Consider the following 27,194-nt stretch of genomic DNA (forward strand, 5'->3'; position numbering starts at 1 on the left):
TCAGAGAAAGAAAATGATCAGCTTGCTAATTACAATGTTCAAGCTTGTTAGTGCTGTGTGCTGGAGCGGCTCTGCCCCTCCACCAGCTCTCACACTTGCAGTGTTCCCGGCTACTTAAGGACAAATTCCCAGTGGGTGTAAAATGCTTTAAACCCACAGGAGTCAACCCAAATCCGTCCAGCTGTTGGGATTTACACCCACAAAGTGTCTCCCCTCGGACTTTTCTGGCTGCCATCGTGACTTCATTAAACAAATGCAGTGCAAAGCACTGATCCATAATTAGCTCCGTATCAGCACGGAGCATCACTGAGGTGCTGACTCTCATGGAGGGAGAGTGGGGAAAATCAGTGCTAAATATTGCAAATAAATAAATAAATAAAAGTCACAAAGGCAAGCAATTGTAGCCTGTGGGGTTGGGTAACATGGAACCCTGGAAGAAAGTGAAGCGCTGCATTTGTGTAAGGCACAGCAGGCAAACCCCACAGCATTTTGATAAAAGCACATAAGCAGAACTGGTAGGTTACATTAATTTATTAATATAAGCTGGTGGATCAGTTCTAGATCACTACCATCCACAGTATCCTAACACATCCACTATTGCATTTATGGACTAAAACTATTGGTTTGAGTATGTCAATTTAAAGGGCAAAAAGAAGTCGATAAATTGAGTTATCCGAACTCTGAAAGAGCTAAAAACCCCACTGCAAATTACTGAGCATGTGAATAAGGAACTTTGCTTTGAACATAGATGTTTGTGAACAGATTTAAAGGACATACATGATGGGAGCAGCAATTAGCGTTTCTTTTTTCCTGCATGTGCTGAAGGTTTGCTCAGAACTCAGAGGCCTTTTGCTTGCCATAAAGAGCATTTCACACCATGGACTCCCTCTGCCAGCATTTTTTCTGTACTCATTTTTTGTCCAATATGAAATAATTTGCATTTTGACCAGCAGAACTGCTTTGCCCTCTGCATGTGCCTGTTGCTCCCCAGACACAGCACACTGTGTGGGCTCTCGAAGAGATGTGGAACGTAATTTCTTGATTAATTGCCATGCATCAGTTCCAAGTTACATACAACTTCGGTAGTTAACCTTGTAACCTCCAAAAAGCAGCTCTTTGCTGAAGTTTCCAAACATGTCTGTTTGTGATAAATCATTCGGCGTTTGTTAAGAGGATAAGAGTTTTGGCACTGGCTCTGCACCTTCAGCGCACGTGGGTGAGAACAGCAAGTTGCTGCAAGCTATCAGAATCAGCTTTCTGTTTTGGGGTGGATGCTGAGACAGGGTTTTCCAAAGTCCTTCTGTGTAAATGCTTTTGTCTTTATAAGAACATCTAAGGAAGGTAATTCAGCAGATGAAATTTCCCCCTCCGAGACATTTGGCCCTGCTCAGTCGGAAGAGCTCAAGAAGAAGCCGATGGATGCTGCGAGGCTCTGGCGCTGGGTGGGCTTTCTGCAGCTGAGCACCCTGCGCCGCCTCCTCTTCCCTTACCTACAGTGGTCTCTTATAGACAGCAGAGTATATCTGCAACCCTCCAAACTCATACAAAATGTGGCTAGAGCTTGTGAATAAAGCTATGCCTCCAGCAGTGCCACCACAAAAATATGAATTTATAAGGTTTCTGGGAAGCGAGGGCACTCACTTCTGTTTCAGACAGAGAAGATGGGAGAAAAGCAAATAAAAATGCAGCCTACATCAGCTGCATTACATTTTAAACACCTGTATCCTGGTTTTGGCTGGGATGGAGTTAATTTTCTTCCTAGTAGCTGGTGGAGTGCTGTGTTTTGGATTTAAGATGAGAATAATGTTGATAACGCACGGATGTTTTAGTTGTTGCTGAGCAGAGCTTACACTAAGTCAAGAGCTTTTCAGCTTCTGCCTCCCTGCCCGCGAGGAGGCTGGGGGGCACAGAGAGCTGGGAGGGGACACTGGAGGGACAGCTGGCCCCAACTGGCCACAGGGACATCCCGTCCATACGGTGCCGTGCCAAACAATAAAACTGGGGGGACTTGGCAGGGGGGTGGCAGCCACTGCTTGGGGACTGGCTGGGCATCAGTCAGCGGGTGAGTGATTGCATGTGCATCACTTATTTTGTATATTTTTCTACCATCATTATTTTTTTTTCTTTTTCTGTTCTATTGAACTGTCCTTATCTCATGAGTTTTACCTTTTCTCTGATCTCTCCCCCATCCCACCGGGGCAAGGAAGGGAATGGCTGTGTGGTGTTGAGCTGCCTGCCGGGTTAAACCACAACAACCTGACACACTGTTTTTGCAACCTTGTTCGGTGCATAAGGGTTCTAGCCCGACCTTGAAGCAGCCACGTAATGACAATGAGAGGTGCATACAGAGAAGACCAGACCACTCACCACTAAAGATATTCACTGCAAAATTTACAGACCTGAGTTACACCTGTGCAAATTGCAGAGCCGCAGCAGCCTTGTCTCCGCTGCTGAAGCATACGTCTGGAATAATTCCAGTCAAATACCAGAATCAAAATGCACATATGCAAAATGTATGCAGCTTATCTTCAATTAATTAAAACTGATTCTGAGCAGTGTATCTGAAAAAATCACAAACAAAAACCTCCCTATCCTGCTAAGTGTCTCCTCATTTTCCTGTATCTCTGAGAAAGGACTCAACCTACAACAACAACAAAAAAAAAATTATCCCCTAACTATTTCTAGAAACATTTCATACTATGCCAGTTGGCCAACATACTTAAATAACCAACCAACCAACATATTTATTTAACATTCAGCAGATGGACATGATATGAACATCGTGGTTTTTAGTCGTAGTTTTATAACTACTAGATATTTTCAATGCCAAAATTCAAACAGGTTCAGAAGGTAAACACATCTCTGCATCTCTTAACTTCTGGCCTAGCATGCATTAACTTTCAATGACATTTAAACACATCTTGCGATGACCCTTCCAGGCTGCTCTCAGGGTTTCTTTCCAATGCTCATCCCTGCTCCAGGACCGACACTAACCTGATCCCCACGTGGGTCGCAGTGGACGTGGCATGCCAGCCAAGGAGGTGCAGCCCCCAGCTGGGGCTGGATGGATGCTGCGGTGGCACAGCATCACCTCCCTGCTCAGCAGAGCTGTGCCAGGGCCCGAGGGAGAAGCCGGGAAGCGCCTCTCCATCAGCAGTGGAGAGCACTTCTGGGCTGCACGAGCCAGGCTGGGAGCGATGTGCCAAACCAGCAGCCCCCGAGCTGGTGCTGATTTCCAGAGCTTCATAACTTTCTCATAGGGCAGAATGCCTCCCAGTAAATTTTGCCTTGTGACAGTGATGAGGGTGGTGACAGCCCAAGCCCAGACCAGAGCCCCCACCGTGCAGAGCAGAGCATGGAAGTCACAGGCATTTGAAATTTAAAGCTCTACATTCTTTTCAAAACTATTTTTCTTTGGGAGATTTTGTAACTCTACAAAGCTCCGGTGGAGGGACGGTGCCTGTGTTTCAGCATAAGTAAAACAGCTGGTAAAGACACTTGAAAAAAAGATTAACAACAACATTATAAATGCATTTTCGAAGAAACATTTAAAGTTACTGTGCAATAAACTGAGCAGAATGTCACAGAATGTCAAACTGGGCACAGTAAAAATAAATGTTATTCCCAAGGAAAATAAAAAGACTGCATATTTATGTAACATTCAGCAGATGGACATGATATTAATACAGGGGTTTTCAGTTGTACTTTTATAGCTACTAGATTTTCTTGCCTAACTTGGCAACCCAAGGCACCATTTGATTTTTGGATTTAGACAATACTGCAACAGATGTCCAGACCAATAAAATAAATTCCTAAAGGGCTATGCTTAATTTGTGTAATTGATCAATTTTTGTTACATGGGCTTCAGTTCACCAGCATGTAACTGCCTTCCAGATTAGCTCAGCAGTAGGGATTTCATTCCATATGTTACGATGGTTTATTGGCGCTTTTGACGACACTGCTGATTCAGCAGCGTTGGTGGAGACACCTGTTGGCAACAATAATGAAATAAAACCCGTGGATATGGGGCAAAAACCAGTGCAAAAGCTTTCGGGTGGCTTGTAAACATCAGAGGGGCCGAGCTTCCCACACTCAGCCGTGCTCGCCTGGAATTACTGGGGAGCGCCCTGCACCTCTTCCATGCCATCACACCATGGGAGCCAGAGGAGGTGGCTCCGCCTCTTCTATAAAAAGTAATAAGTGCTCTAAAACATAGAGGACAGATAAATGTTGAAAAATGATATCAATAAAAATTTTGTAGTACATTTCCTCTAATACAAAATGTCAGTGATTTACTCCTTCCCAATACAGGTTTAATTGATTCAAATAGCATCGGTAGTAATTAAAATATGGATTCTGAAGCACAACTGTTAGCTCTCATCACTCACCTATTAAACTTGCCATAGATGCTGTGTTAATTATCTTCCCATATCCTTGATTCAGCATAATGCGGCCTGCAGCCTGTGACAGAAATTAAAGGAAAGACCAGTGACCCTTTTTGTGATTGTGCTAATAATGACATGATAATAAATTAGTCTTCACTTTTCAGAAGAGTTTATGTGCTAACACATTTTTTTTTAAGCACTTGATATTAAAACTCGGTATAAAAATGGCTGATGCAGGAAAAAATCCCATTGCCATTTCAGACCCTCTTCACTGTTGGCAATATTTTTTCAAAATAACCACTACTGTTGGGAATGGCCCCCAAAGTTTTCTGGTTTTCAGGATGTGTCAAATAACCACCCTCCAAAATATCTGGCCATTCTTAAATGCCTGGGCTTGGACAGCCAGTCAGTACCAGCTGCTTTTGAAAATATTGATAAAAATCTGTAATTGATATGAAGCAAATCTCTCCCTAACTCCACCAAAACTAGGACCAATTTTATTGTGATAATTAGTGATAAAGTGTCATTAAATCTCAGTAAATAAATGCTTTGAAAATTATTATCCATTTGTGAAACAATCCAGTACAGCAGTTCACACTTACTTGGCAGCACAAAAATAATCCTCGCAAATTAACGTTAAAAGTTTTGTCCCATTCTTCTAGCGAAGTATCTTCGCTTGCAGAGTTCATGTTGATCCCCGCGTTGTTGCACGCGATGTGAACCGTGCCCCAGCGAGCCACGATCGTGTCCACCACCTTTTGCACATCTTCGGGCTTGCTTACATCTGCTGCCAGGGCAATGCTTTTGATCCCTGTGGTAAAGGAAGAGTGAGGAAATTGGTACAGGAATTCACAGAGAAATTTAAAAAAATACATTCTATAATTATTTATAATCATATATATATATATATATATATATAAAATGTATATGCCACCTTAATTCATTGCTCCACAAATTGTAGCAACATGTCTGTTGTTGTAATACTGTTCTGATAAAGTTGCTAACCGGTGCAAGGTTTGCTTTTCGGAGGCAAACGGAAAAAGCGAGGGATGAGAGTGGAGTCTCCACTGCGCCAGGAGGAAGCTTTGAACACTGCACCATCTTCTGTCCGAACCTTCAACTGCATCCTCCCGGCTGCCAGGTCCACCGAGCATCACTCCCGGCTGCATGGCGACAGCCCAGCAACAGGATGAGGCAAAGGACTCTCTCATTTGCTCAAATGTACATCTTTTTATTTCTTTATTATTTTCTTTAATGCCAGTTCCCCCCAAGATGCAGCAGAAACCAAATCAATTTATCCAAAAAGTGCTCTCTGGGTGAACTACAGCATCCAGACAGCCAGGAGCCTCAGGCAAATCCAACCCACTTCCAGGTGGGAGCCAACTGGCAATACCTTCAGGTTCACGGGTATGGTAGTCACGGTACGCGGCCCGATTAATTGCAAGTCACACTACCAGAATAACACAAACATTCAGAAGTTAAGAGATTTACTGGATTTGAAACATGCAAAAGTTGTGCTTTTTTTCCTAGAAAAACCCAGACATTGACTTTTGCACCAGTGCTGATCTGTAATGAGCTTCATTTAATTTACTATCAAAATCAGCTTTAAATACCCTTATTATTAAACAAAATAAGCAACCTACTGAGGCACTTGATGCCAATGGGTTTATACCTGTCCTGAAAGTCAAACAAGGCCATACCAGTAAGGGCTGTGGTGAAATGGGTCCTAGCTCCTGAGGAGGGACGCAGCCACTGGGGCTGGAGCAGAGAGCAGCTGTCTGCAAGCAAAGACTGCGCAGGTAGGAAGCTACAGCTATCCAAGCAAGATTTTAGATCATTCTAATAAAAAAAATAAAAGAAGCCTTAAACCTAGCTAGGAGAATAGAAGACGACTCCCTAAACGAAGCTTTGAGATGGAAGTTTCCATGAAAGCCAGGCAAAGCAACAGTTGCCCGGCAATGTTTGAAGAAAATGACTGGAAAGAGGCTTTTGGATGGGAAAAGCTCCTCTTGATCTCCCGTGCCTCCAGGAGCCTGCCAGAGCACACATCCTGAGGAGACACTGGCCTGGGGTGCTGCCCACACCGGGCCATGGGAGCCAACGTCCCCACTGGCCTTCAGCGGTGCCACGGTCCCCCTGCCTTCCACGGCAAAGGAAAGGGCAGACCCATAACACAGCCACCAACAAAAACGAATGCACATTCTGCCATGAAAGAAGACCTCTTATTTTATTGCAGGTTTTATGCTAATTAAGCTGAAAGAATAAAAATAGCCAGACAGCTCCCGTTGCTCCTCCTAATTGTTATCAAGACACATAACGTACAGGGAGCTACTGCAATCTTTCTTATTCAATTTACAGACAAAACGGGTGCAAGTGTGGTACTAATGGTAACAGCAGAATGAGGCTCTTCACCTGCCCTACAACTCTGACCCCATGTATGGCTTCATCTTATAAGACAGTTCATAAAAACAAGACAAAACATGCCACGTGTGAGTGTCTAGCGAAGAAGCGGCGAAGGCACACTCACTTCAAACTACAGTCCCACACTTGACCTTAATCAATTCAGACGATATACCTGCTCTCCAAGAGAGGGAAAAAGCCCTCTTTCTGTCTCTTTGCTGTCCCCCCAAACCATCTGTTACAAATAAGAAATAAAATAGAGTATGGAAAAATAGCTTACAATCTGTAGTCCCAATCAGAGGTAAGAAACCCAACACACAAGCACGCTGCTGCACGCATGACAGTACCAGTGCATCTCTACAGTCATCAGTTCAGTGTTGTGATGCTCTTGGAGGCAGTTTTGTGATGAGAGGGGCAGGAGAGGAGCCCAGCAGCTCCGTGATGGGGAGGCATCAACATGCCAAATCTGCCTGAGGTGCCCTTCTGCAGGGGACATGTACACAGCCCCGCTGCCACGGGCTTCATCTCTGGTCCCTCCGTATAAATGAGAGTAATACATTGCATATAGACAAGAAGATCAGCAGTGACATTGTGCAGAAGGCATTTGCATAGTTTACAGTGAAAATGCACGTTTTAAAAATCCCATCAGACTAATTCTTCCCTTAAGGTACAGGCAGTGATTCCCCCCGAAGACAGAGGGGTATGTAGTAGAAGGTAACCCTTAGGATTTTTTGGTTATGTTTCATTGGTTTTGGTTCTTCTGTCAGGATCCATTAGCAACTCTTGAAAAAGGTATTCACGCAGGATCTAAAAACAAAGACCCCTGTAGCCAAGGGACATACACCCGAGCTGCCTCACAAAGCTAAAACTGAGATCACAGAGGTTCTGATGTTTAAAACTCATCATGAAATGATAGCACCATCCCAAAAGGCAGTAAAGGGCTTCTTGCTATAAGAAGCAAAGAGGCTTTAAGAAAGCTGAGCAAAAGGTTTCGGAAAAGTATCAGTATTGGGAATGACTTGGGGCACTGTGCTTCCAACTTTGAGTTAGAGATCCACAACCAAAGGGGGTGTGGGGGGGATATCACAGTTCCTTTGTGCTTATTATAGCAGGAAAAATATGTCTTAATATTACTATTGCTTCAATTTACACTTGTGAATATTTTGAGAGTAAAGCTAGCTGAACCTTTTTGTCAAAATTTATTTCCAACAGAGTACGTTACTTCTTTGAAGCAAAAATATTTCGTGGAGACATATTGATTTCAACAAAAGTTTTCAAGGGAAAGCTTCTGAGGTCCAGGCTAGACTCTTTAGTTACCTCTGGAGAGAAAGAGATTGAAAACCTGACCTTTTCAGATCCTTTCCAAAAACGGGCATTTGGATATAATTCCCTTTCACAAAGGCATTACAAAGTTTGGGTTTTGTTCCAACAAGGAATGACAATAAATTTGAAACCTCAAAAACCATCATGAGTTGGAATAGATGTGCCCTGAGCAGCTGCACTGGTCAAGTTGATAGAGAATATTTGACCTCAAAGGATAAAGATGTGTAAAGACTGAGAAGCAAGGTTTTCTTTACTTTAGACTGCGATAATATTTGCTATGCCTCATGACCCCTCCAACTGCATTTTGTAATGCACACACCCCCACCCATCTCCTCCGGGCTTGCAGCCCACTGGTGAAGGAGCAGAGATGTAGGGCAGCTGCTGAAGGATGGATGATCAAACTCAAATAGGCTGTTGGCATCCCAGGTCTCATGGCTCTATCAAGTAGCCCATTTCTATCCAAATAGCTCTACTTGATATGCAGGATCTCACTGTGAAAAAATGTCCAAAAGGCAAGTTAACTTGTAGGGCACAGCTACTTCGTGCCAAGACCATATGGCTTCAGTGCATAAGAAAATGAAAAGCTTCAGGGAAGGAGGGACTGGATGACTGAAGAATTTGTAATAGGAGCTGGATACTTGCTATTCTAGGTCGTTATTTGGGATCAGACCAGCAATCAAAGCTTTAACCATTATGCTGATACTCAAAGTAAAGTGTCTCCTGCTTGCTAGAGCTGCAGTCCTACAGACTGAGACTTTTTGTTTAAGAAATTCACTGAGGAGGCTCAGGATGATATCGAAACCAGAACTGAACCATTCCTCGTCCCTTCCTCAGGAAGCTGATTGAGGCTGGGTAATAGAAATACATCTGCAGGGGCTGGTTTTGTTGGAGAATACAGTTTCCTATGGCCCAATCCCTTTCTGAAGTCAGAGTGGAAACACACCAGTGACTTTATCCAAACGGGAATGTGAACATTTCCTGGGTAAAGCTCTGTCTTTAGAGGCAATGAAGTACAGAACTTTGAAGAAGGCTCAGTTGTAATCTCACAAAAGGAATTATAAAATGAGCGACACTTCCTTTCTTTTGTCATTAAAATTATATTTCCAGTTTTCTTTTTCCCCTTTACAATTGCAGTTTAGCCTGACTCTAGGGGGAAATTCCATTTAATGTTACATTTTCTGTTTTTACTGCTAAAATAGAAGTGGCTGGTAGAGGATTTTACCTCTTATTTGGGATTTTACTTATGTCTATTAGTATTGTCTTCCTATTTCTGACCTTGCATGCATGTTTGAAAGAACTAGAGCTGAGGGTTTCAGAAGTGACTTTGCTTCAGGTTGAGGGCATAATGAGTTTTAGGCTGACAACACCTCTACCTTGTCTTCATGTTTTGGCTCATGGTCCAGACATTAGGTACCAAAGCGGTGCCAGGGAGGGGGTGTGTGCTTATGGGTTTGTAGGCCATGCCTGTCATCCATCCTTAGTGAAGCTCCAGGTGCCCTAGCCCCTGCACAGTTTGGTCAGAAGAACACCACCTCTGGTTGTGCAACGCAGGTCATACAGCCACCGTGTGCGAGGGGTGGCCCTTCGCTGTCCCTGTCAGTCATGGCTCACTGCTGTGGTTTCCTTTGGGCACTGCTGGTAAGGAATTTTGTTTGGATCACTTTGCCTCTCTGCTTGAGTTTATATTGATAAATAACTCTCACAGATGATGTGATCTTGATGACTGTTTGCTGAGACAACACTAACATCCAGCCTGAGCAGGAGAAGCTGTGTGACCATGGCATGTATTTGCTGTTTGAAAATCCTCTGCTCTAACCTATTGCCCATCAGGGCCGGATGGAACATGACTGCTCTGCAGAGAAAGGGTCAGGTTTGAACAAGGAAAGCAGCCCATTACAGCACTCATCACCAGACTGTGTACAGCAGGACCTGCAGGTCAGTCCCGTGCTTACCTTTGAGGCTGAGCTCACACACCACTGCTTCTGCCTTTGCAAGGACCAGATCCACAACAGCAACTTTAGCACCAGCTTCTCCCAACGCATGAGCAAAGGCTCTTCCAATTCCCTGCCCTCCACCTGTGACATAGGCCACCTGGCCATCCAAACGCAGCCGGTCAAGGATGAGGCGCCTGTTGTAGCCCCAGAAGACATCATCCCTCACCACTTCTTTCTATAAACACAAACATATGTACATCGCACAATGAGGTGCAAAGCTCAGTAAGTGATAGCTATGCAGGACTCCGCCTGTGAGAATGAAGTGGGAGCACAAACAGGGATCCACATCTTCTTGGCTCACTATTTAATACAAAGGGTATGACTAATTCAAGCCAAAAAGCATCCTTATCCCTATAGATACTAGGCTCAATAGGAGCACTAACGTGCAAGACAATGGAGCAGAAGGGCTGTGGTTTGGGAAGATGCACCGATCACTCCGCTTGAGAGTAGGGTACAGTATTTCCTGACCCAGCTTCCCATGGGAGATGTGACAGGTACAATCTCTTAGAAAGTGGCTGATTAAGTCTTGCAGTTATTTCACCCCCAGGGCCCTATCCTGCCCTCAGGATCAGGGGGCTCCAGGAAGGCACGGAGACTAAGTTTCCAAAGGCAGGATTTGGCTCAAGTGGAGTGCAATCAAAATATCTGCACAAGGCTGGTGCACCAATAAAGATATCAGCCAATAACTTAAACCAAGCTGTCAGCCGATCAGCTGCCATACATCATTTCCCCTGGCTGGAATCAAAATGGAAAATACAAGATGTTTAAGATACTGAGTTTGAAATGCCAGAAATTACTAGTGGGTGTAGTTTTGGGAGCACTCAGAAACTGCAAAACAATTGCGATGTTTGGGTCTGGATTTACTGAGTTAGGCTATTATGATTCCAGATGGGAATTTCCTTACAGCTGGATGACACCCATTACATAAAATGGAGAAAGAGAAAAGCACCATCTTTTCCACAGGACAAGTAAAATCTAAGGCCATGAAAATACTCAGTTCAGAGACTGTAGGAGGGCACTGTGTGCCACTTTGGGGCAAAAAAGAGCTACTTCAGGCATATTGCATTGGTTCATTACGGTGGGGCCCCAGCTCCATCTGCCCACACACCCAGCACGGGAAGGAATGGAGAGCACCGGGCACAGACACCCAGCAAGCAGCATGCCAGCTGCTCCAAAGATCTGTCACAGCACCAGCACAGCCGATCCAAAAGACATTGCAAAGAGTCAGCATTTAACAGCTTTAGGGCAACCTTGGACTAGTGAGGCTAATATGTGCCAAGTCCTAAGCTGGTAAGTCCATGCTGCACAGCACCATGGCATGACAGAACGTGAGTTTGGGCTCTTGTCACCAAACCCGTGGAAATTATTTTGTCATTGTCCTCAGCAGAGTCAAAATTTTCCTAGAAGTGCTCACAGAGAAGAAATACACACCTTGGATCGAATCACTGCATCTGGAGGTGCAGGGTTCCTTCGAATGATGCTCAGTCCGCTCTGCACAGGTAAAATTATCTGCAAACATAATGCATACACAGACAGTTCTCAACTGCTTTTGTACCTGGCTTTCTATCACCCAGATTCCCCTGATATGAAGAATAGCTCTTCCTTCCTTAGACCACAGCAGCTTTTCTCCTATTCTTTAGCTGAAATTCCTTCCAACACAAATATGTCAGGCATTTGTATTTGCTCACATTCCTCTTCCAAACTCACAGCTTCCCCAAACGCTAGGAAAAAAAATGCAATTTTTTGTCTCTGTTTTCTAAATCACTGCCAGCTGCTGAGGTTTCTGGGTTTCTACTGCCTGGCTAATGCTGTCACGAGGATATTCCACTCTTATTCTTGGAGCTCAGCAAACCATAATAGCAACGCTTTGGTGGTGTTCAGCATTTGCTACAACATCTGTCCTGCACCCATAGATGAATAGGTTTTGCCACCTACCTCCTCTGATACCATTATCACACTCTCATGAAAGCTACACTCTGCTGGAGATTCGATACCAATATCAAACGATTAGAACATTGGATACAGACACAACATGTTATGCTCATGCACTGAATGGCTAACAGTAAGATTCAGGGCATGGAAAACTGTCATTAATCTTTCCCTCTTCTACAAAGAAAGGCTATTGCTCCTGGTGCATTCGCTGGGAGTTGTGGTGATGATAGAATAAATGCAGAATCACAGGAGGCTCCTCTAGAAGCCATCTGACCTGCAGGTAGACAAGGACCTTAAGCCTATGAGGTGCACACCAAAACCCTCCGGGCATGAGCCCCATGCCCCCGTGCAAGGGGAGCTATGGTGGGGTGGGGGATGTGCCTGGGAGGGAGGTGGCAGACCATGTCCCACCATGGAACCAGCTTCACAATGCAGAAGGGCAGGCAGCGAGCTGGCCATGCTCGGTGAACCCCCGCAGCCACAGCAGCCCCTCCACCGGAGCAGGCTTTGCAGCCTGGTAGCTGCTGCCCCGCGGTAGCGTCATTCACACCCGCTTTTAAAGCCTGGGAGGATGTGTGTCTAATTTTGCTTCTAAAGTCACAGTGTATTGTTTATGCATTCTATTACTTTTTTTTTTTTTCTCCTGTTGGAATAGGACTTTGTTGACTCCTGTTGTGCTGGTGATGCCCCACAGCCTCCGAAGCCTTTGTAGCAGAACAGTGGTTCCTTGGTTGCACTGTAGAGCTGATTATTCATTCCTAAGTGCTTCACTTTTATCTTGCCTTTAACACTCTATATGATGTAGACAAAGAGTAGGGACCATTTCTGAATATAGAAACTCATACATAAACTCAAGTGAGGTGAATTATAATAAAATTTGAGTTCATTTTAGGTCTTCTGCATAATGGCACCGACAAAAGAAACATTTTAAAGAGTACTTTGCAAAATCCATAGATACAGTACCACAGGCACCTTAACCAATTGCATTGCACTAACCTGCTCAACACGAGGATCTGAGTTAATCACTGCATTTAATTTTCTGACAGCTAGTACATTCTCATCAACTATGTTCTCCAGGTAGACTTGTCCTTTCATGAGTGTATTCTCTATACAGATCACTGCATCCATTCTCAGCAAGTGGTTATCCATGACAAAGCTGTAGTAGTTAACAGCGTTCCTTTGATCAGCATCAATAAAGACTATATCAAAGTGCTCATCCTCAGCATGTAATGTCTGGAAAAAAAATTATGTTGGAGAAAACAGTAATTATTTACCTGAAAATTTAAAGTCTTGCCATTAAAATGTCTTTTATATAAAACCCAAACCAGAGGGAACACAGTTCTTCTAAGGTAACACTGCTAGAATTACTTGGAGATCTTGGGAGTTTTCCATGCTTTGCAAACAACTCTTCAGCAATGCTGGTGCCCAAAACCTCTCAAAAAACCCCCAGATTATAAAAGAGGATGGCTCATCCCAGCTTGTGGTGTTGAGAGTCACAGCAGAAACATCTGCATATCTAGAGTCAAAGAGAATTGATCCATGGGGGTAAGAGAGAGGACTGGCACCAAACCCTGCAGCTGAGGCGCTGCAATAAGTTGTCTCCTCAAAAGAGGAACTATCAACAAATTGAAGAGTGGCAATTATATCAGTCTCGGAAAAGGAGGCATAAGGCTGATCCTGGGAATTGCAAACTAGTAAGTCCCACTTCAGTAGCAGGAAAATAGTTGAAATCCCAATTAATAATAGAATTATAAAGCACATAAAAGAACAGGTCATGATAGAGATAAAGCAGCAGAGCTCCTATGAAGGAAAATGATGTTTCTTTAATCTAAAAAAATGCTTTGGATGGCTCAGCAACAGAGAGGATAAAAGAGAACTGGCTGCTATCATCTAATTGGATTTTCAGAAATGTGGCACACCTTCCCTCCAAGCAGGCTGCTGATGATAATGTATAAAAGTGTTGATGGATGACCAGATGGGAGCCTTTACAGCCTTCTCCTGTGGCAGTTAATGCACTCGCTGCCCAAGAGGCTGCTATGGAATATTTCAGATTCCATCTGGGACTATTTAACTGCATCTGTGTGCGTTGCAATGAAACAAGGGCTCATCCACCTATCTCGGCAAGCAGAAATGCTTTCAAGTCTTGGCATTTTGAGTGAAAAGAGAAACAATTATGTTTTCCAGAACTCACTGTTTCTACCACAACTTTTAACAGTACTCCTTGCATCCAGATTTCCCTTTTGTGTTTGGAGACATTGTGCACAATGAGTGATGAGCGATCCCCCGAGACGTACAGAGAAAGCATCAATAACAAATGGCAACAGAATGTGAAAAACTAATTTGTTTTCGGGAGTGAAGCTGATGGCTCCCAAACAGAGATTTCAGGAGCTTTTCTAAAGCAGGGAGTGTGGCATTCAGAGGAGGAAATAGCGGGAAGTGGATCACTGAAGCTCTGAATTACTCTATTGTGCAAACTGGTGTCATTGTGAGCTTGTTAGTGGTTAAGAAATTAAGCCTGTCTGAGAGCCTGGATAGTCACACTTAACTGCAGATGCTTGATAGCACAGAAGCTCTGCCAAAAGCATTCATGAGTCCACATTTAGGACACCTTTTGATACCACACTATAATGAAAGATGACCTTAAGGCCAAATATATGCTGGTTTATAAAAAATGTAGCAGAAACTGGGACATCTGGTTTCCTGAGATTCATCTTTTCATTTGATGGCCAGTAAGAAAATCTTGCCCTGGCTTCCTCTTAGCTGTGTTGGGGGAAATCAGCAGGAACATGTTTGCTACTGTGGAAGAGCATCTTATATCAGGTTGCAACTCAGCCAGTCTGTCCAACGTAGATACTTCAGGAAGGGTCAGAAGATGAAACCTGGGAGGAGGAGTCCACCAGGAAGAGAGATTAGAGGTCTCATTCCCCAGAGAGAAGAGCCAAGGCCAAATTCAAGCAATTATCATGACTTATCACTACTTTCTGACTTGTAACCTTCCCGGGCGGAGGAGGTAGGGGGCAGACATTCAGAAGCAGATGTGGCCATCTCTGAACATATGTTACTAACTGCTCCGTGGTATGGCTCCCTAATGAAAAAGAATCTCACTTTTATGCATTGACTTCATTAGGTCCATATGGAGTTGTGTAGCTCTTTGGATATTAGCTGGACCTCTCATTTCAGCCCTCTTTCTGTACTGCCTACCTGCTGACAGCTTATCTCCTTCTTATCTATCTTCTGATACAGATAAACCACCTTTTAACTTCACAGCCTTTGTCCCAGGAGGGTGCCTGTGCTGTATGTGTATCCAGCACACGTCTGTCCTGTCCTTGCACTGCCTGGGTGTGCAGGGCCATTGCTTGGAAGGCATTTCTCCTCTCCCAGTTCATCGAGTGCTGAACAGTCAGCCAAGAAGGTCACTCGGGCACCTTTCATTTCTTCTAGATACCTAGTGCCAGACACCTATATGGAAATGCCTGAACCACCGCGTTGCAGTTCATACCGGGACCCTACCGTTGTTCAAGCTTCTTGTTTCCACAACTTCAAGATTGCTGTTGAGTTTTCCATACATAGCTGGAAACAGCTCCAGGCCTATAAGGGGAACCCACGAAATTCCTTGAACCAACTTTGCCTCTAGACCTGCCTCTACACAAGAAGATAACAGCTACAGGAAGGGGAAAGTGCTCCGTTTGCTGGAGCTCCTTGGCCAGCTGAGCACAGGTCACCTGGATAGGAGATCACCATGGCCAGGGTACCATGCTGGAGAGGGTTTCTTCACTGCCAGCACCTGCTGCTGAACCAAGACAGCCAGAAAGAAAAAAAGCTGCTCCACGGGTAGCTCTGGCTGCATAGCTAAGCACTGGAAATATCAGTGCAGCGATGGAAAAGAGAACTCACTGCTGTCCCTCTCAAAATGCATGAGGGGGTTCAAGAAAAGGGATTGACCACCCTTATCCTCCCAGAACAGCCTGGGCCAGACCCTGCCTGGGACCTCACAGCACGTTGGAGATGCCTTTGTCCTTTGCTAGGGGAGAGGCAGAGCCCAAAGATCTCCAACTGTGAGGAAAGCTGAGATCCAGAAGGAAATAATCTGCCTGCAAAATACCCCGCTGAAACTAATTTCCTGAATGTTTACGGCACAATCCCTGCTCCTTGCTAGAAAGGCATCATAGACTGTAACAGATGGCAACAAGAAGTATCTTAATTCAGAGCAAACTTGGCTAAAATTAATGCTTTTGCTTACAGTTAGTCATTAACTTCCTTTTGGATTAAAAAAAAAAGAAAAAAATCTATAGTACTGCATTCCGTAGAGAAGATGCACCAAAAGCGAGCATGAGAAAGGGCACAGCAGTGCTGTTGATGGATACAGCAAAAGATTGGGAAGAGGACATCCCAAATAAAAACATGAATGAATCTTCTGCCAAAGCTCAGAGAAAACCTGATTGGAGTCCTGATCAGAGACAACATTCTCTCATAAGGCGCACATAAACTCAATCAGAAAAAAATGACTGTCCAGCTCCTTTGATATGGATCATACAGTCAGCATATTTGTAATAAAGATGTACTCAAAACTTATTACCTTCCCTATATCTTGTTCTTGACCTAAATGTAATAGCGATACATCCTTAGGGTACACAGAATACATGAAAAAGTAGAGCTTCCTTTTAAAACACCATTAGAATATTTTACTGTATGTGGACATACACTCTTGTTACTCCTAAATGCTATTCTATTGAGTACAGTTTATATTCACCGGCAAAGCTAAATCTCTAGGGAAGCTAGAGAGGGAATGCAATTTCTAGTAATAACAGCTCACAACAGTGAATACTATCCACTTATCCCCACAATTTCCAGCTATTTTGGACTCCTTTCTGAATTAACCTTTCATATCAAAAGGAGCAATTCTAGAACACACTAGAGACTCCGACACAATTTCATGCATAATTTATTCACTCAGTTCAACATTAAACGCAGAGTCCTTGACTTTGTCAAGGTGGATTCTGTTGGCAGACTTCACAAGCAGCAAAACAGGAGAAATGAGATCTGCAGCTCAACCTCTTCACCTATTCTGTCTGGTAAAAGGAGGGAAAAAAGAAAAAAGAAAGCCCCGACATGCTTACACAATGCCCTGCAATCAGCAGTCTGCTGCAAACACGGTGTTATTTTCTGCGTTGCATTTTCAATTTTAAAATGGAAGGATCAAAATCATGGATGGGAATAATATCCTGCCTGTTTGCACTCCCTCTGGATTCAATCCTGCATCCATTGTTCAACCCAAAGTCCACTGGGAATTAAAGGAAGCTCTTTGTGCAGGATCAGGCCCCTTGCTCACAGCTGATGCATGGCAAGGCACATTATTCGGGCACAGCACGACAGAGTTTAGACTTAAGGGGCTTATTGGGAAAGGTTTTTAAATGCTGGGCTAGCGCACAGTGAAGAAGTAGCTAATTCCCACTGAAAGCACCTGTATCAGGGTCTGCACCCAAGGAAAGGCTTACCCTCAGTCCACATTTCAAAATACTGTGTAAAAATTTCTGAAGTCCCTGTGTGCAGAGGCTTGTGCCATGGTGTGCCTGAGCTACACGCTTTGATGAGGACCTAACGTGGCTTGGCAGTGTCTGTCCCTCGCACGTGGGGAGGGTGGGTTTTTTCCATCATGCCCTCAGATACTAAACAAATCCCACTGTGTACCTGAGCTCTGCAGCTCCTGTCTGGTATTTAGCATCTTTGACAGCTCAAAATCCCAGGTGTTTTGCAGCTGGCTCTGATCTGGGACAAGAGGGAAACTGGCCAACCCTGTGTGATAACACACAGAGGCAGCAAGAGGCTTCAGAAAGCCTGGTCAGCGTGCTGCTGCAGACCGATATGCTGCCTTTCCACAGCTCTCTGCTTGCCCACAGCCCTGAGGAGATGTGGTTGTAGATGGAAGAGCCAGAGTCATGTGGGTGCTGCAAAGGTCCTGTTGTCCAAGGCATGCTGGCACAGATGTGTTGCATCATTGTGGCAACTGCTGCAGCATCTGGCAGCTTTCCCTCTAAAGGGCATAGACAGCAGATGTGGATGCAGCACTGGACACATCCTGTAGCACTTGGATGGTACCTTCTACCTGAGGTTGGGGTGTAACTCTTGGGTGGACTAATTTTACAGCAGAAGTACATTATACACCTTCTGGCAGTTTGGACTTTCTGAATCAGAGCTTCATGCAGCAGAAAAGGGCTTCCCAGACAGGTAGTGTTATTTATATATCATACGACATTTTAATGCTTTGAATGAGCCAGTGCAGCGAGGCAAATCCTCTGCTCACAGGAGTTTGTACAGCTACAAAACATTTGATGAGCAGCAGATAAGCAGAAATCCTGCCCTACTGCACTCAGCCTGGAAGTAAAATTCAGCCACAGTCACCATAGCAAGAAAGCTGGAGCAGACATGTCCAAAGAGCAAGTGGTGGGTGACCATCTCTGCCCTCTAATTTCTCTAAAGGGACAAGAATGACAGCAAAAACAATCCTTGCCAGAGCTTGTTCCTGCTCTGAATCTCACCACGCTTTTCAAGAACTGTTAGCCAGCTCTGCTTTCCACCAGCTTCCCTGCAGATGACGGGGGACAGGAACACTGCTATTCTCCACCTCCTCCGTGAAGCTGAGCTGTGAGAGCTTGGCTGTGCAATCCCTGGTCCATCCCCCACCTGTGACTGCCTCATCCTCCTGCCCTTCAGCGTGCCCACATGGCAGTGGAGGAAGCCTGCTTGGTCTCCAACCTAAACTGGTCTTCTCGAGGAGGGAAAAGGCAGCACGCTGCCCCACCCCAGCCAGGCAAACCTCAAAGAGCCCAAAACGCAAAAGCACCAGAGAGGACACCAAATACATTGCTTCACCATGTACAGCCACTGTGGATTAAGACCTGTAGCACAATCCTGATTGCCCTGATACCAATGAATATATCTGCCAGGTTGAGGAACAGAAGTTCAGAGCCCAGTGCAGAAATCCTGCGCAGCACTGCCAAACACGAGCATCTCCACTCGCAGCAGCCCCAAGAGCTATTTGAAGTCCTGAGTACCTGCAGACCTGGGGTCAGGATGTGCCTTTGCGTTGCGATCGGAGGATATAAAATCAATTGCAACATTCTGTTTTAAGGACTTAATTTTCATGTCTTTGCTCCCTTCTTTAATCTCTACACAGCATGTACTCTGCCTGCCTCTAGATATTTTAATTCAGTCACAGTAAGTCAGTTGCGCAGAATGGGCACTAGAGAGCAACAGCAATTCAATTAATTTCACACTCACTGCGGGGAGCTGGGATTTTAAATGCTGCACATTGCAGGTGATCTGTAACGTTTCGTTTTTCATATACTTGGCAAAGCTCTTTGTTTCTTTCTTATCAGACTTGGAGGTCATGAAAGCCAGAGGTCAGAAAGCTCCTGGCCATTTCATTTTAGAAACAAATATGGTACCTGTTAATGCAAATAAAGTTACAATCAAGCTCACACTGACATATCCAGATTGAAAATGGAATCAGATCAAATTGGTTTGCATTAATAATAGAAAGGCTATATATTTAATGACCTTGACATGAGCATCACCTGTTAGTGTGCTGGACCTGCAGCAATGTCCTGGAGATCCAGAAACCGGAATTAAATGTGAGGCTCTTCTAGCTGCTGGCAATCATCAGGTTTTCTCTTTCTTGGGACAAAGTCACTAGGCAGAATGAAGCAAATACAGCTAATGCATTTGCTTGGCTGAAGCTTGTCATGTTGCTCTGGATGTGAGAAACTTGGGGTCTCACCGCCCGCAGTGTGTTCAGTGGGAGCAGAAAGCAGGAGGTTGTGGTTGAATTACAGACCTCTTCAGGACTTTCTCAATTCTTGTGGACACTGGGAGCAAGCCTTCCCTCTCAAAAACTGGCTCAGCAGGGCACAGATACACTGACCTGATGCTACATTTGGAATTAGAGACCCTGAAACAAAGCCCACCCACATCGAGTAAAACTCTGCCACTGAAGCCTATTGACCTACATTTAGAGCTTGCGAGTCCTCTGATCAAAAAGCTGCCGTATTTTAGTTAAGAAAGAAAAAATTCTATCTTGTGTGACAGAGCTGTCCCATCTTACACTGTCATGAATAAGAAATAACTCTAGCACAAGAGTGTGTTCACATATTTGCAAGCAAACTAGGGTCACTACCAGCCTTTTGTGGGCAGGAAAGAGGACCTGCCTGAAACTCTTTAATCCGCTCTGCATGAGAGCTCCCAAACTCCCCTTCCCACCGATTTTACCTCCAAAGTGTCTGCCATGGGTCCCACTCGCATGCTTATCTTTTTACCATCTGAAGAATAATCAAATGCTTCTTGGCTGTTCACTCCGAGATACGGCGCTTCTGCACATGCAAAGATTTTGCCATCATCTGGCAATTCTTCTGCGATAGCAAGGATACTGTAACCTTTAAGCTTGCCAATTAGTAAAATCTTCCTGGCTTTGATCATATGAATAAACATCCTAAAAACTTGACCTGTTGAAAGACAAGAGTGAAAATTTAAAAATAAAACCATAGGAAAGACCGTACTCTGTTCACAATGAAAATTAGATGTACCTTTTAAGTGATCATTAAAAATAAAAAAAAAATCTAATCTTAAAACACTTTCAAATAAGGGTTTAACAACAGAATCTGACAAAAATTCATCTAAAATGCATCTAAAAGACAACAGAATAAAGGTACTCATTTTAAATGTAGAACCTTTATCATCAATGCTGCTATTGTTCAAGTGCTTGTTAAATAGTGCTTGAAATATTGCATATTTTAACATCCCCCCCATACGAAAATGGCTTTAAGATGTCTCCATATTCTTTCTGGAACCCGGTTAAAAAAAAAATCACTACATTACCTTGCATTTGCTCTTAGAGTCATTATCCCCAGACAGCACCATCATTTAAGAAATTTATCATCAGTGGTGTCCTTCGAACAATGTATTAGTGTAATACATTATAAGAGTACTTCGTTGTGATGATATATTACTCAAAAGATGGGAACATCTGGGAAGAATGGATCTAGGAATAGATTTAGTGTAATAGGCTTTATATAGGGATACAAACCTGGGTATTGCTACACGAAAAGGTACAGTGCTTGGCCACAGGCCACCTCCACCACAAAAGCACATAAGCCCCTATCAGACACCGCCAAACCCAAATCAACCTGATTTTTCTGTTCCTTCCCCTTCCAGTGAGGGCAATCAGCTCTTTGCTGCTCACTAAGTGGTGGGGCTGCCACTGTGAGCTAAAGCACTCACGAGTGTGTGCACAAGGGCACAGGATGCATTTGACAGGGAAAATCCATGCAAAAGGAAGATCAAAGCCTACAGGAAGTTCTTATCTTTCTTTTTAAGTAATTTTCTGCATTTTCCTGAGCATTTCCATGGCATTCATCCTTTCCCCACGCAAGACGCAAGACGGAGTAGAGAATGATGGACTTCAGCGATAACATTTACACCAAGATCTGGTGCAATTTTATCCTCTCGGTTGACCAACTTGCCATTCAAAGAGGCAGCAGCACGTTCTTCCTGCAGCCTAGCTCTGGGTTCTGTCTCCGCAGTGTCCCCTGCACCGCAGTCAGGTGAAGCTTTTCTGGAAAAAGAAAGAAATATCAACATTATGGTAACATGCAAAACCTGAGGTTCCTGAAAAAAAAAACCAAAACAAAACAAAAAAAACCAAAACACACACACCAGCAACCAAGAGGGAACTCCTGGAAAAGGTCCATTTGTGCATAAGTAAGAAAAAATATCTCAGAAGCATTATAAACATCCCTAAATTACAGTCCTAAGAGGACCCAGCTTGGCAATGGGCCTGCCTCAGTGCTGGCAGCCACTCCAGCCACAGGGGCTATGGGACCAAAGCGTTCCCAGTCTGCAGCCCCAATTTCCAGCTGGCCCCAGGTAGGTGTCCCTCTACCTGCTGATTTGGAGTAAATGGCTTCAGCTATCCTGACCAGGTTTTGTTCAGCTCTAGGGTGATTTTTCAGCCAGAAAAAAGTTTTTATTGCAGAATAGGGGAAAAGATCTAAAATTTTTTGCAAGACAGGAAAAAAATTGGTTTTCCTCAGACACTGCTGAGAAAAGCAGGGTATCTCCAGGTGCTATTTCACAGAAGCCAGGCCTGTGACAACACCTCTGGATGAAGTAGGATGCTACCTATTGTGAAGAGAAGGGAACAGATGACTGGAAGAAGTCCATAGCCTCCAGACAGATTAGATTACCCTGTCTGAAGAAAGTAACCACCAGAAATTGCTGGTGATACTTGTGTGGGCCAGAATTTAGAGCTATTTCAGGTTCGTTTTTCTTTTTCCCCCAGCTCCCCCAACCACTTCTCAGTAAAATGAGAAAGAATTCATAACCCGTGTCAGCCACACTCAGATAATCCAAGACTTAAAGTGTAGAACATTTCATATAACCTCTTTTCTGCCCCTCACAAATGCTTTAACAACTTTAATAAGATAATGTATAGCTATTATCGTACAGCTAGCGTAAGTCAAACAACTATCAGCTATTATTTCAGCAACAGAACGAACACTCAGCGATCCCGTAATCCACAGCCTGGAACAGTTTACACATTGTCAATTTTAGACAGAACTGGTTTTTTCCACATATCAGAATGTACACTGATAAATGGGAATTGCTTAGCAGACCCCACATGGTGGGGTAATATACTGTAGCTCAAAAAAGAATAATGAGGGTATCAGTTGGACTTCTGAATTAATGATACCTTAAATTAGTTTAATTAATTAGTTTAGTTACTAGAGTAATTTAGTTAGCAGATTAATTAATGTTTGTTGAGCACTTGGAGATAAAAGCTGCATATACAGGCTGTTACAGGGTGCATCCAGAGGTGCGGGTTTCCTTCATTCTTTATTCATCCCAGCACCAATTTGATCCAGGGGCTCATCCTTTGAGCCTTTCAGCGGGCACTGCGTGGAGGCTGGCTTGCTGATTTTTCACAGGATACGGTCCGACACAGCATTGCCATAGTCCATAGCCAATTGGTAGAATATCTTCCAAAATTCAGAGTTAGAACCTTTTGCTCTCACCTCCTCTCCTCGAGGCCATAGGCACACACAGACACACATGCCCATGCACACTTTGCTACATACTTGGGTGCAGTTCATTCTCATTCTTCTTCCTTCCACTGTCCCCCACGTTGATGGCATATTCTGAACAGAAAATCTAAGAACATACGCATACAATCACAGAAAAAAAGCCCAAGGCTACAAAAGTGTGTCTGTACCTCTTTGAAGTTGCCATTGCATCCAGGTAAGGGTCTAGTCCCAGAGCAACATCAAGAGCTTTTTGTAAGTAATTCTTGAGCTGTTCAGGAACACGAGAGTCTTTGAGGGCTATTTCTTTGGCTTTAAGAAGGTTCTCAGCAATGAGTCCAGCTGGGGTTTCTGAATAGAAAATAAAAAGAAGGACAATGATTTTGTAACTGCTCAGGTCAGAAGAGGAATTCAGACTGAAAAAACCCAGGTGTTATGTTTGCTGGGTTTTGTTGGGTTTTTTCATAAAAAAAATACAGGTTTTTAAAGGAGGCTGAGCATTATCAAGGAAACCTTTTCAAACTGAAAAAATGTTATACTGCTAATTCATTTTTAGCATGTGCATTCTCCCTTTTTCCCTTCACAGCTAATCCTTGCCTGAGAGGAAAAGGATAAGAATATTTCAAACCCACAGATTTTCACTTTCAAAGCTCTGAGACAAACATTCAACACCAAACAACTGCATCCAAAAGCCACTCCCTCTACACAGCTTTTTCCTCGGGGAAAACAGAGCGCTTCTCAAGCTGCTCTTGCAAAGCCAGGCAGCAACTCTCAGGCCAGGACACGCAGGTGCCAGGTCCAACTCTGTAAAAAGGAGGGTCACCAGTACCTGTGTGCCAGTGGGGTGCACGAGTGCCCCTGACGCGTGTCTGTGCTGTGGAGGTTGCTGTGCACAAAGTCTGCAAAGTAACTCACGATGCTCACACCTAAAATACAGCTACACCTGTCCTAATGCAGCCGAACTAACAGACACTCAAATAAAAAAGTATTGTGCCAAATACATGATGACATAAAGTCAGAGATGCTCTTCAACTTTTAAGCAGGTGACGTAGCAATCATGCTGGCAGGAACGCAACCTCGTAACCCTTCTTCTGCCACAACAGCTCGCAGTGGTGGTGCACCGTCCTGAACTCTCTGTTTCCCAGGTCACAGAAACTAACTATGCTTGAACCCGTCAGCACCACAGGGCAAATCTCCCAGCATCTTTTCACAAGCCAGACCCTGCCAAAAGATGATTATTCAGGTAAAGAGAAACAGTTATGCACAACACAACACATCAGTGTTTCAAAGGCTGCAGAAACATCTCCAGGATCAAGATCACTCTGCCCTGGGGGCAAAAGTGATGCCACCCAAGGCACTGTACTTGTCCCGAGACCCCAGAAAACCCATATGGCAGCAATGATGGACCTCAGTGAGCTATGGCCCCACAGAGCAAGACATGGTGCAGAAAAAACCCCCACACCTCAAGTGTAAGAGCTTATGCTGGGTTATGAAAGCACCAGCGAGACCACATTTCAGAGGCACAGGGCCAGTAGGCTGTGAGTATAAGTGGGGTGAAGCAGATTGCCCCGGCAGGATTTTATTCCCTGTGATAGAAAAGCTCCTTTCCCTCATACCAAGAGGCACCATATGAATAAGCTCATGCCTTTGGTAATGGGGAAAAGTCTAAGTCTCTCCAAAGATCTGCTTCTCAGGACATTTCTCAGCTTTCTGTAGCTACTAAGATGACAACTCTTGTTTTTTGAGACAACTTTACCAATTTTCATTATCCAGATTACAAAAAAATATGAAAGCGGACAAGGAATATAAAATACATGTGTATTTTACATGGGAGTTGCCAGCCTGGGCCAGACTTCAAGGTCACCTAGAGAGCATCATGCTCCTCACAGTAGCCCCACCTGATGTACAAGGAAGGCAGATTTAGGCTAGCTATAGCAGCCCCTGATTTACATCTCATGCCAGTCTCTTCCCGTCAAGGGTAGCTTATATCACTTTCAGCAGTTTTATAATTAATTGCAAGCGCAGGAATAACCACCCCCTCGCCAGACCATGTCAGTTTGTTGCCCTCAGCCCAGCTACGCCTTGTGTGAAGACACATTGTCTTGTTGCAGTGTCTCCACCGCATGAGCGAGCATCCCCGGGCTCCCGCTGTACAGCTGCAGGATGCTGGAGGTCGGGGTCAGCTCGTCCTCCCTGCCAAGCACCCTGAGGCTTGTTATTAATTTGGGGGGAAAAAGCACGTTTGTAATCTGTGTCAGATTTTAGGAATCATCATGTTACGCTTCCGGATGAGTAACAGACAAGGATCCTCTGTCATGCAAGGGGGAGGAAAACAAGATCTACCTCCAGCTGTTTTGTAACCCGTGTTATAACACCAACCGCAAGCGCCAAGAAGTGCTACCAGGGAGAGAGTGCACTGCGGTGCGTGCCAAGATCAACCGTGTGCCTAAGATTATACAACCTTTTCAGGGAGCACCGCAGCTTCTGCAGCCTGGTGATGCTGTGGACCAACAGCAGAGGTCAGAATTGCCTTCGTTTATGCAAGCATCCAACAAGTCAGAGCAGAGCTCAGGGCTGGCGGCTGGCTCCGGCCGGGATGCGCTCCAGACTCTGAGCACTAAGGTCAGTGAAAATTTATGGAACTAATTTTTCTTTTTTTCCTTTACGTTACTCCAGGAAAAGTGGTTCATTTTAATGCTTAGTTTTTGCACAACTCCAGAAAAGCTGCTGGACTATATTAACCACTAAACTAGATTGCCTGGTGCCTCTCCACGGCTCTGCCTATGCACAGACATCTCTTTCCCTTTCCCATCTAGTTGTACATTATTTTTTTAGTGCCTTAAAGGGTGCGTGTGTGTGTGTTTCCTCCTCACTCAGAGGAGGAAAATGCTGCCAGTGTGAAGCAGAGGAGTTCAAGCCCTACCATGAAAGAGGAGGAAAGGGCTGCTTTAAGCCTCCAGCATCTTCACAAAAAGATAAGGTGGCATTTGTTCAAGTGGACCACAGTTGCCAGCCAGATTGTTCCCAGTAACTTCCTCGGCAGATGCTGAGGGCACAGCCAGCCTGATGTACAACCAGGCTGAATAACGGATTGCAGCTTCTACTTGTTCTGAAACTGGGCACTTGTGGTTCATACTGAAGTCAGGAGTCAGGATTGTAGGTGGGGGCAAAGTTGCTTGTGGGGGACATCAGTGTCCCCTGAGCAGGCAGGCAGCGCAGCACCATGGAGCAACTCACTGCTCCAGAAGTGAAATTAAATTCTGCATCTTGGGCTTAGATGGCATTTTTTGGGTGGGGGAGCTCAGCCAGGAAAGGGGAGGACACTGTGGTGTTTGCAGGGGGCTGCCCAGGAGAAGGCATGGAGACAAGCTCAGAAAGCAGCCTGGATTTGGCAAAAACAAAACAAAGAAGCCACATCCAAAGATTTGGGACTAGATCTTTCGTTCGCGTTTTTGGTCTATCCTCATTTCACCTGCCAGCCTCTAGATCTATTTTGCAGCCCCAGCAATGACTTCCAGAAGAGCTCCCCTTCGCAGCCACAGCAAAGCATTGAACCTGAGCCACCCGAACATCATGCTGCCAGACGGCTCGGTGCTCGGGTGCTGAGCGCTTTGCCGGGAGCTAAATGCTTGGAAATCCAGTCTGATAAAACTGTCCCAAATAGTTCCAGCAGTCATGTTCACCAAGGCACCTCAGGCATTGACAACAGCTTATCACAACACTCACTACTTTGTCTTAGCACGTAAATACACCTCAGCTGTTGCAGTTTAACCAGGCAATCCTGTTTATGGAAACCACGATGCAATGCTCGAGCTATTTCCTTACGCACCAGAACCCTGCACACAAAACTGCAGCCATTTAGGAGATCCTATGCTACTGCTTGACTCAAATACATTAAAGGCAGCTGTGATGTATGCCCACCGTATGGATGGAGCTGTAGCCAAAGGAAGCAGGAGTATGGTTTGTGGCATATCTGGGGCTGCTCAGTGGCTCCAAAGCCACCATCCACGAGCCAGGGCAGAGCCATTCGCTGGGGCACGGGCATGTCACAGCCCATGTGGGGCCAAGAGTGGGCTGGCAGCATGGGC

At 44.6% G+C, this 27,194-nt stretch overlaps 1 protein-coding gene across 1 annotated transcript in view; it reads right to left on the minus strand.

Moving 5' to 3' along the window:
* LOC130147659 (uncharacterized) overlaps positions 1–27,194 on the minus strand; it is a 38,078-nt gene that overhangs the window by 7,191 nt on the left and 3,693 nt on the right. The window contains exons 3-9 of the mRNA XM_056335098.1: positions 23,164–23,223; positions 20,300–20,532; positions 13,031–13,267; positions 11,534–11,611; positions 10,061–10,277; positions 4,988–5,196; positions 4,389–4,461 (exon numbers count right to left, since the gene is read on the minus strand). Of these exons, the coding sequence (XP_056191073.1) occupies positions 4,389–4,461; positions 4,988–5,196; positions 10,061–10,277; positions 11,534–11,611; positions 13,031–13,267; positions 20,300–20,532; positions 23,164–23,223 (1,107 nt within the window). The remainder of the gene's footprint in view (positions 1–4,388; positions 4,462–4,987; positions 5,197–10,060; positions 10,278–11,533; positions 11,612–13,030; positions 13,268–20,299; positions 20,533–23,163; positions 23,224–27,194) is intronic.

The sequence above is a fragment of the Falco biarmicus genome, chromosome 4, assembly GCF_023638135.1.
Source record: "Falco biarmicus isolate bFalBia1 chromosome 4, bFalBia1.pri, whole genome shotgun sequence".
Lineage (NCBI taxonomy): Eukaryota > Metazoa > Chordata > Aves > Falconiformes > Falconidae > Falco > Falco biarmicus.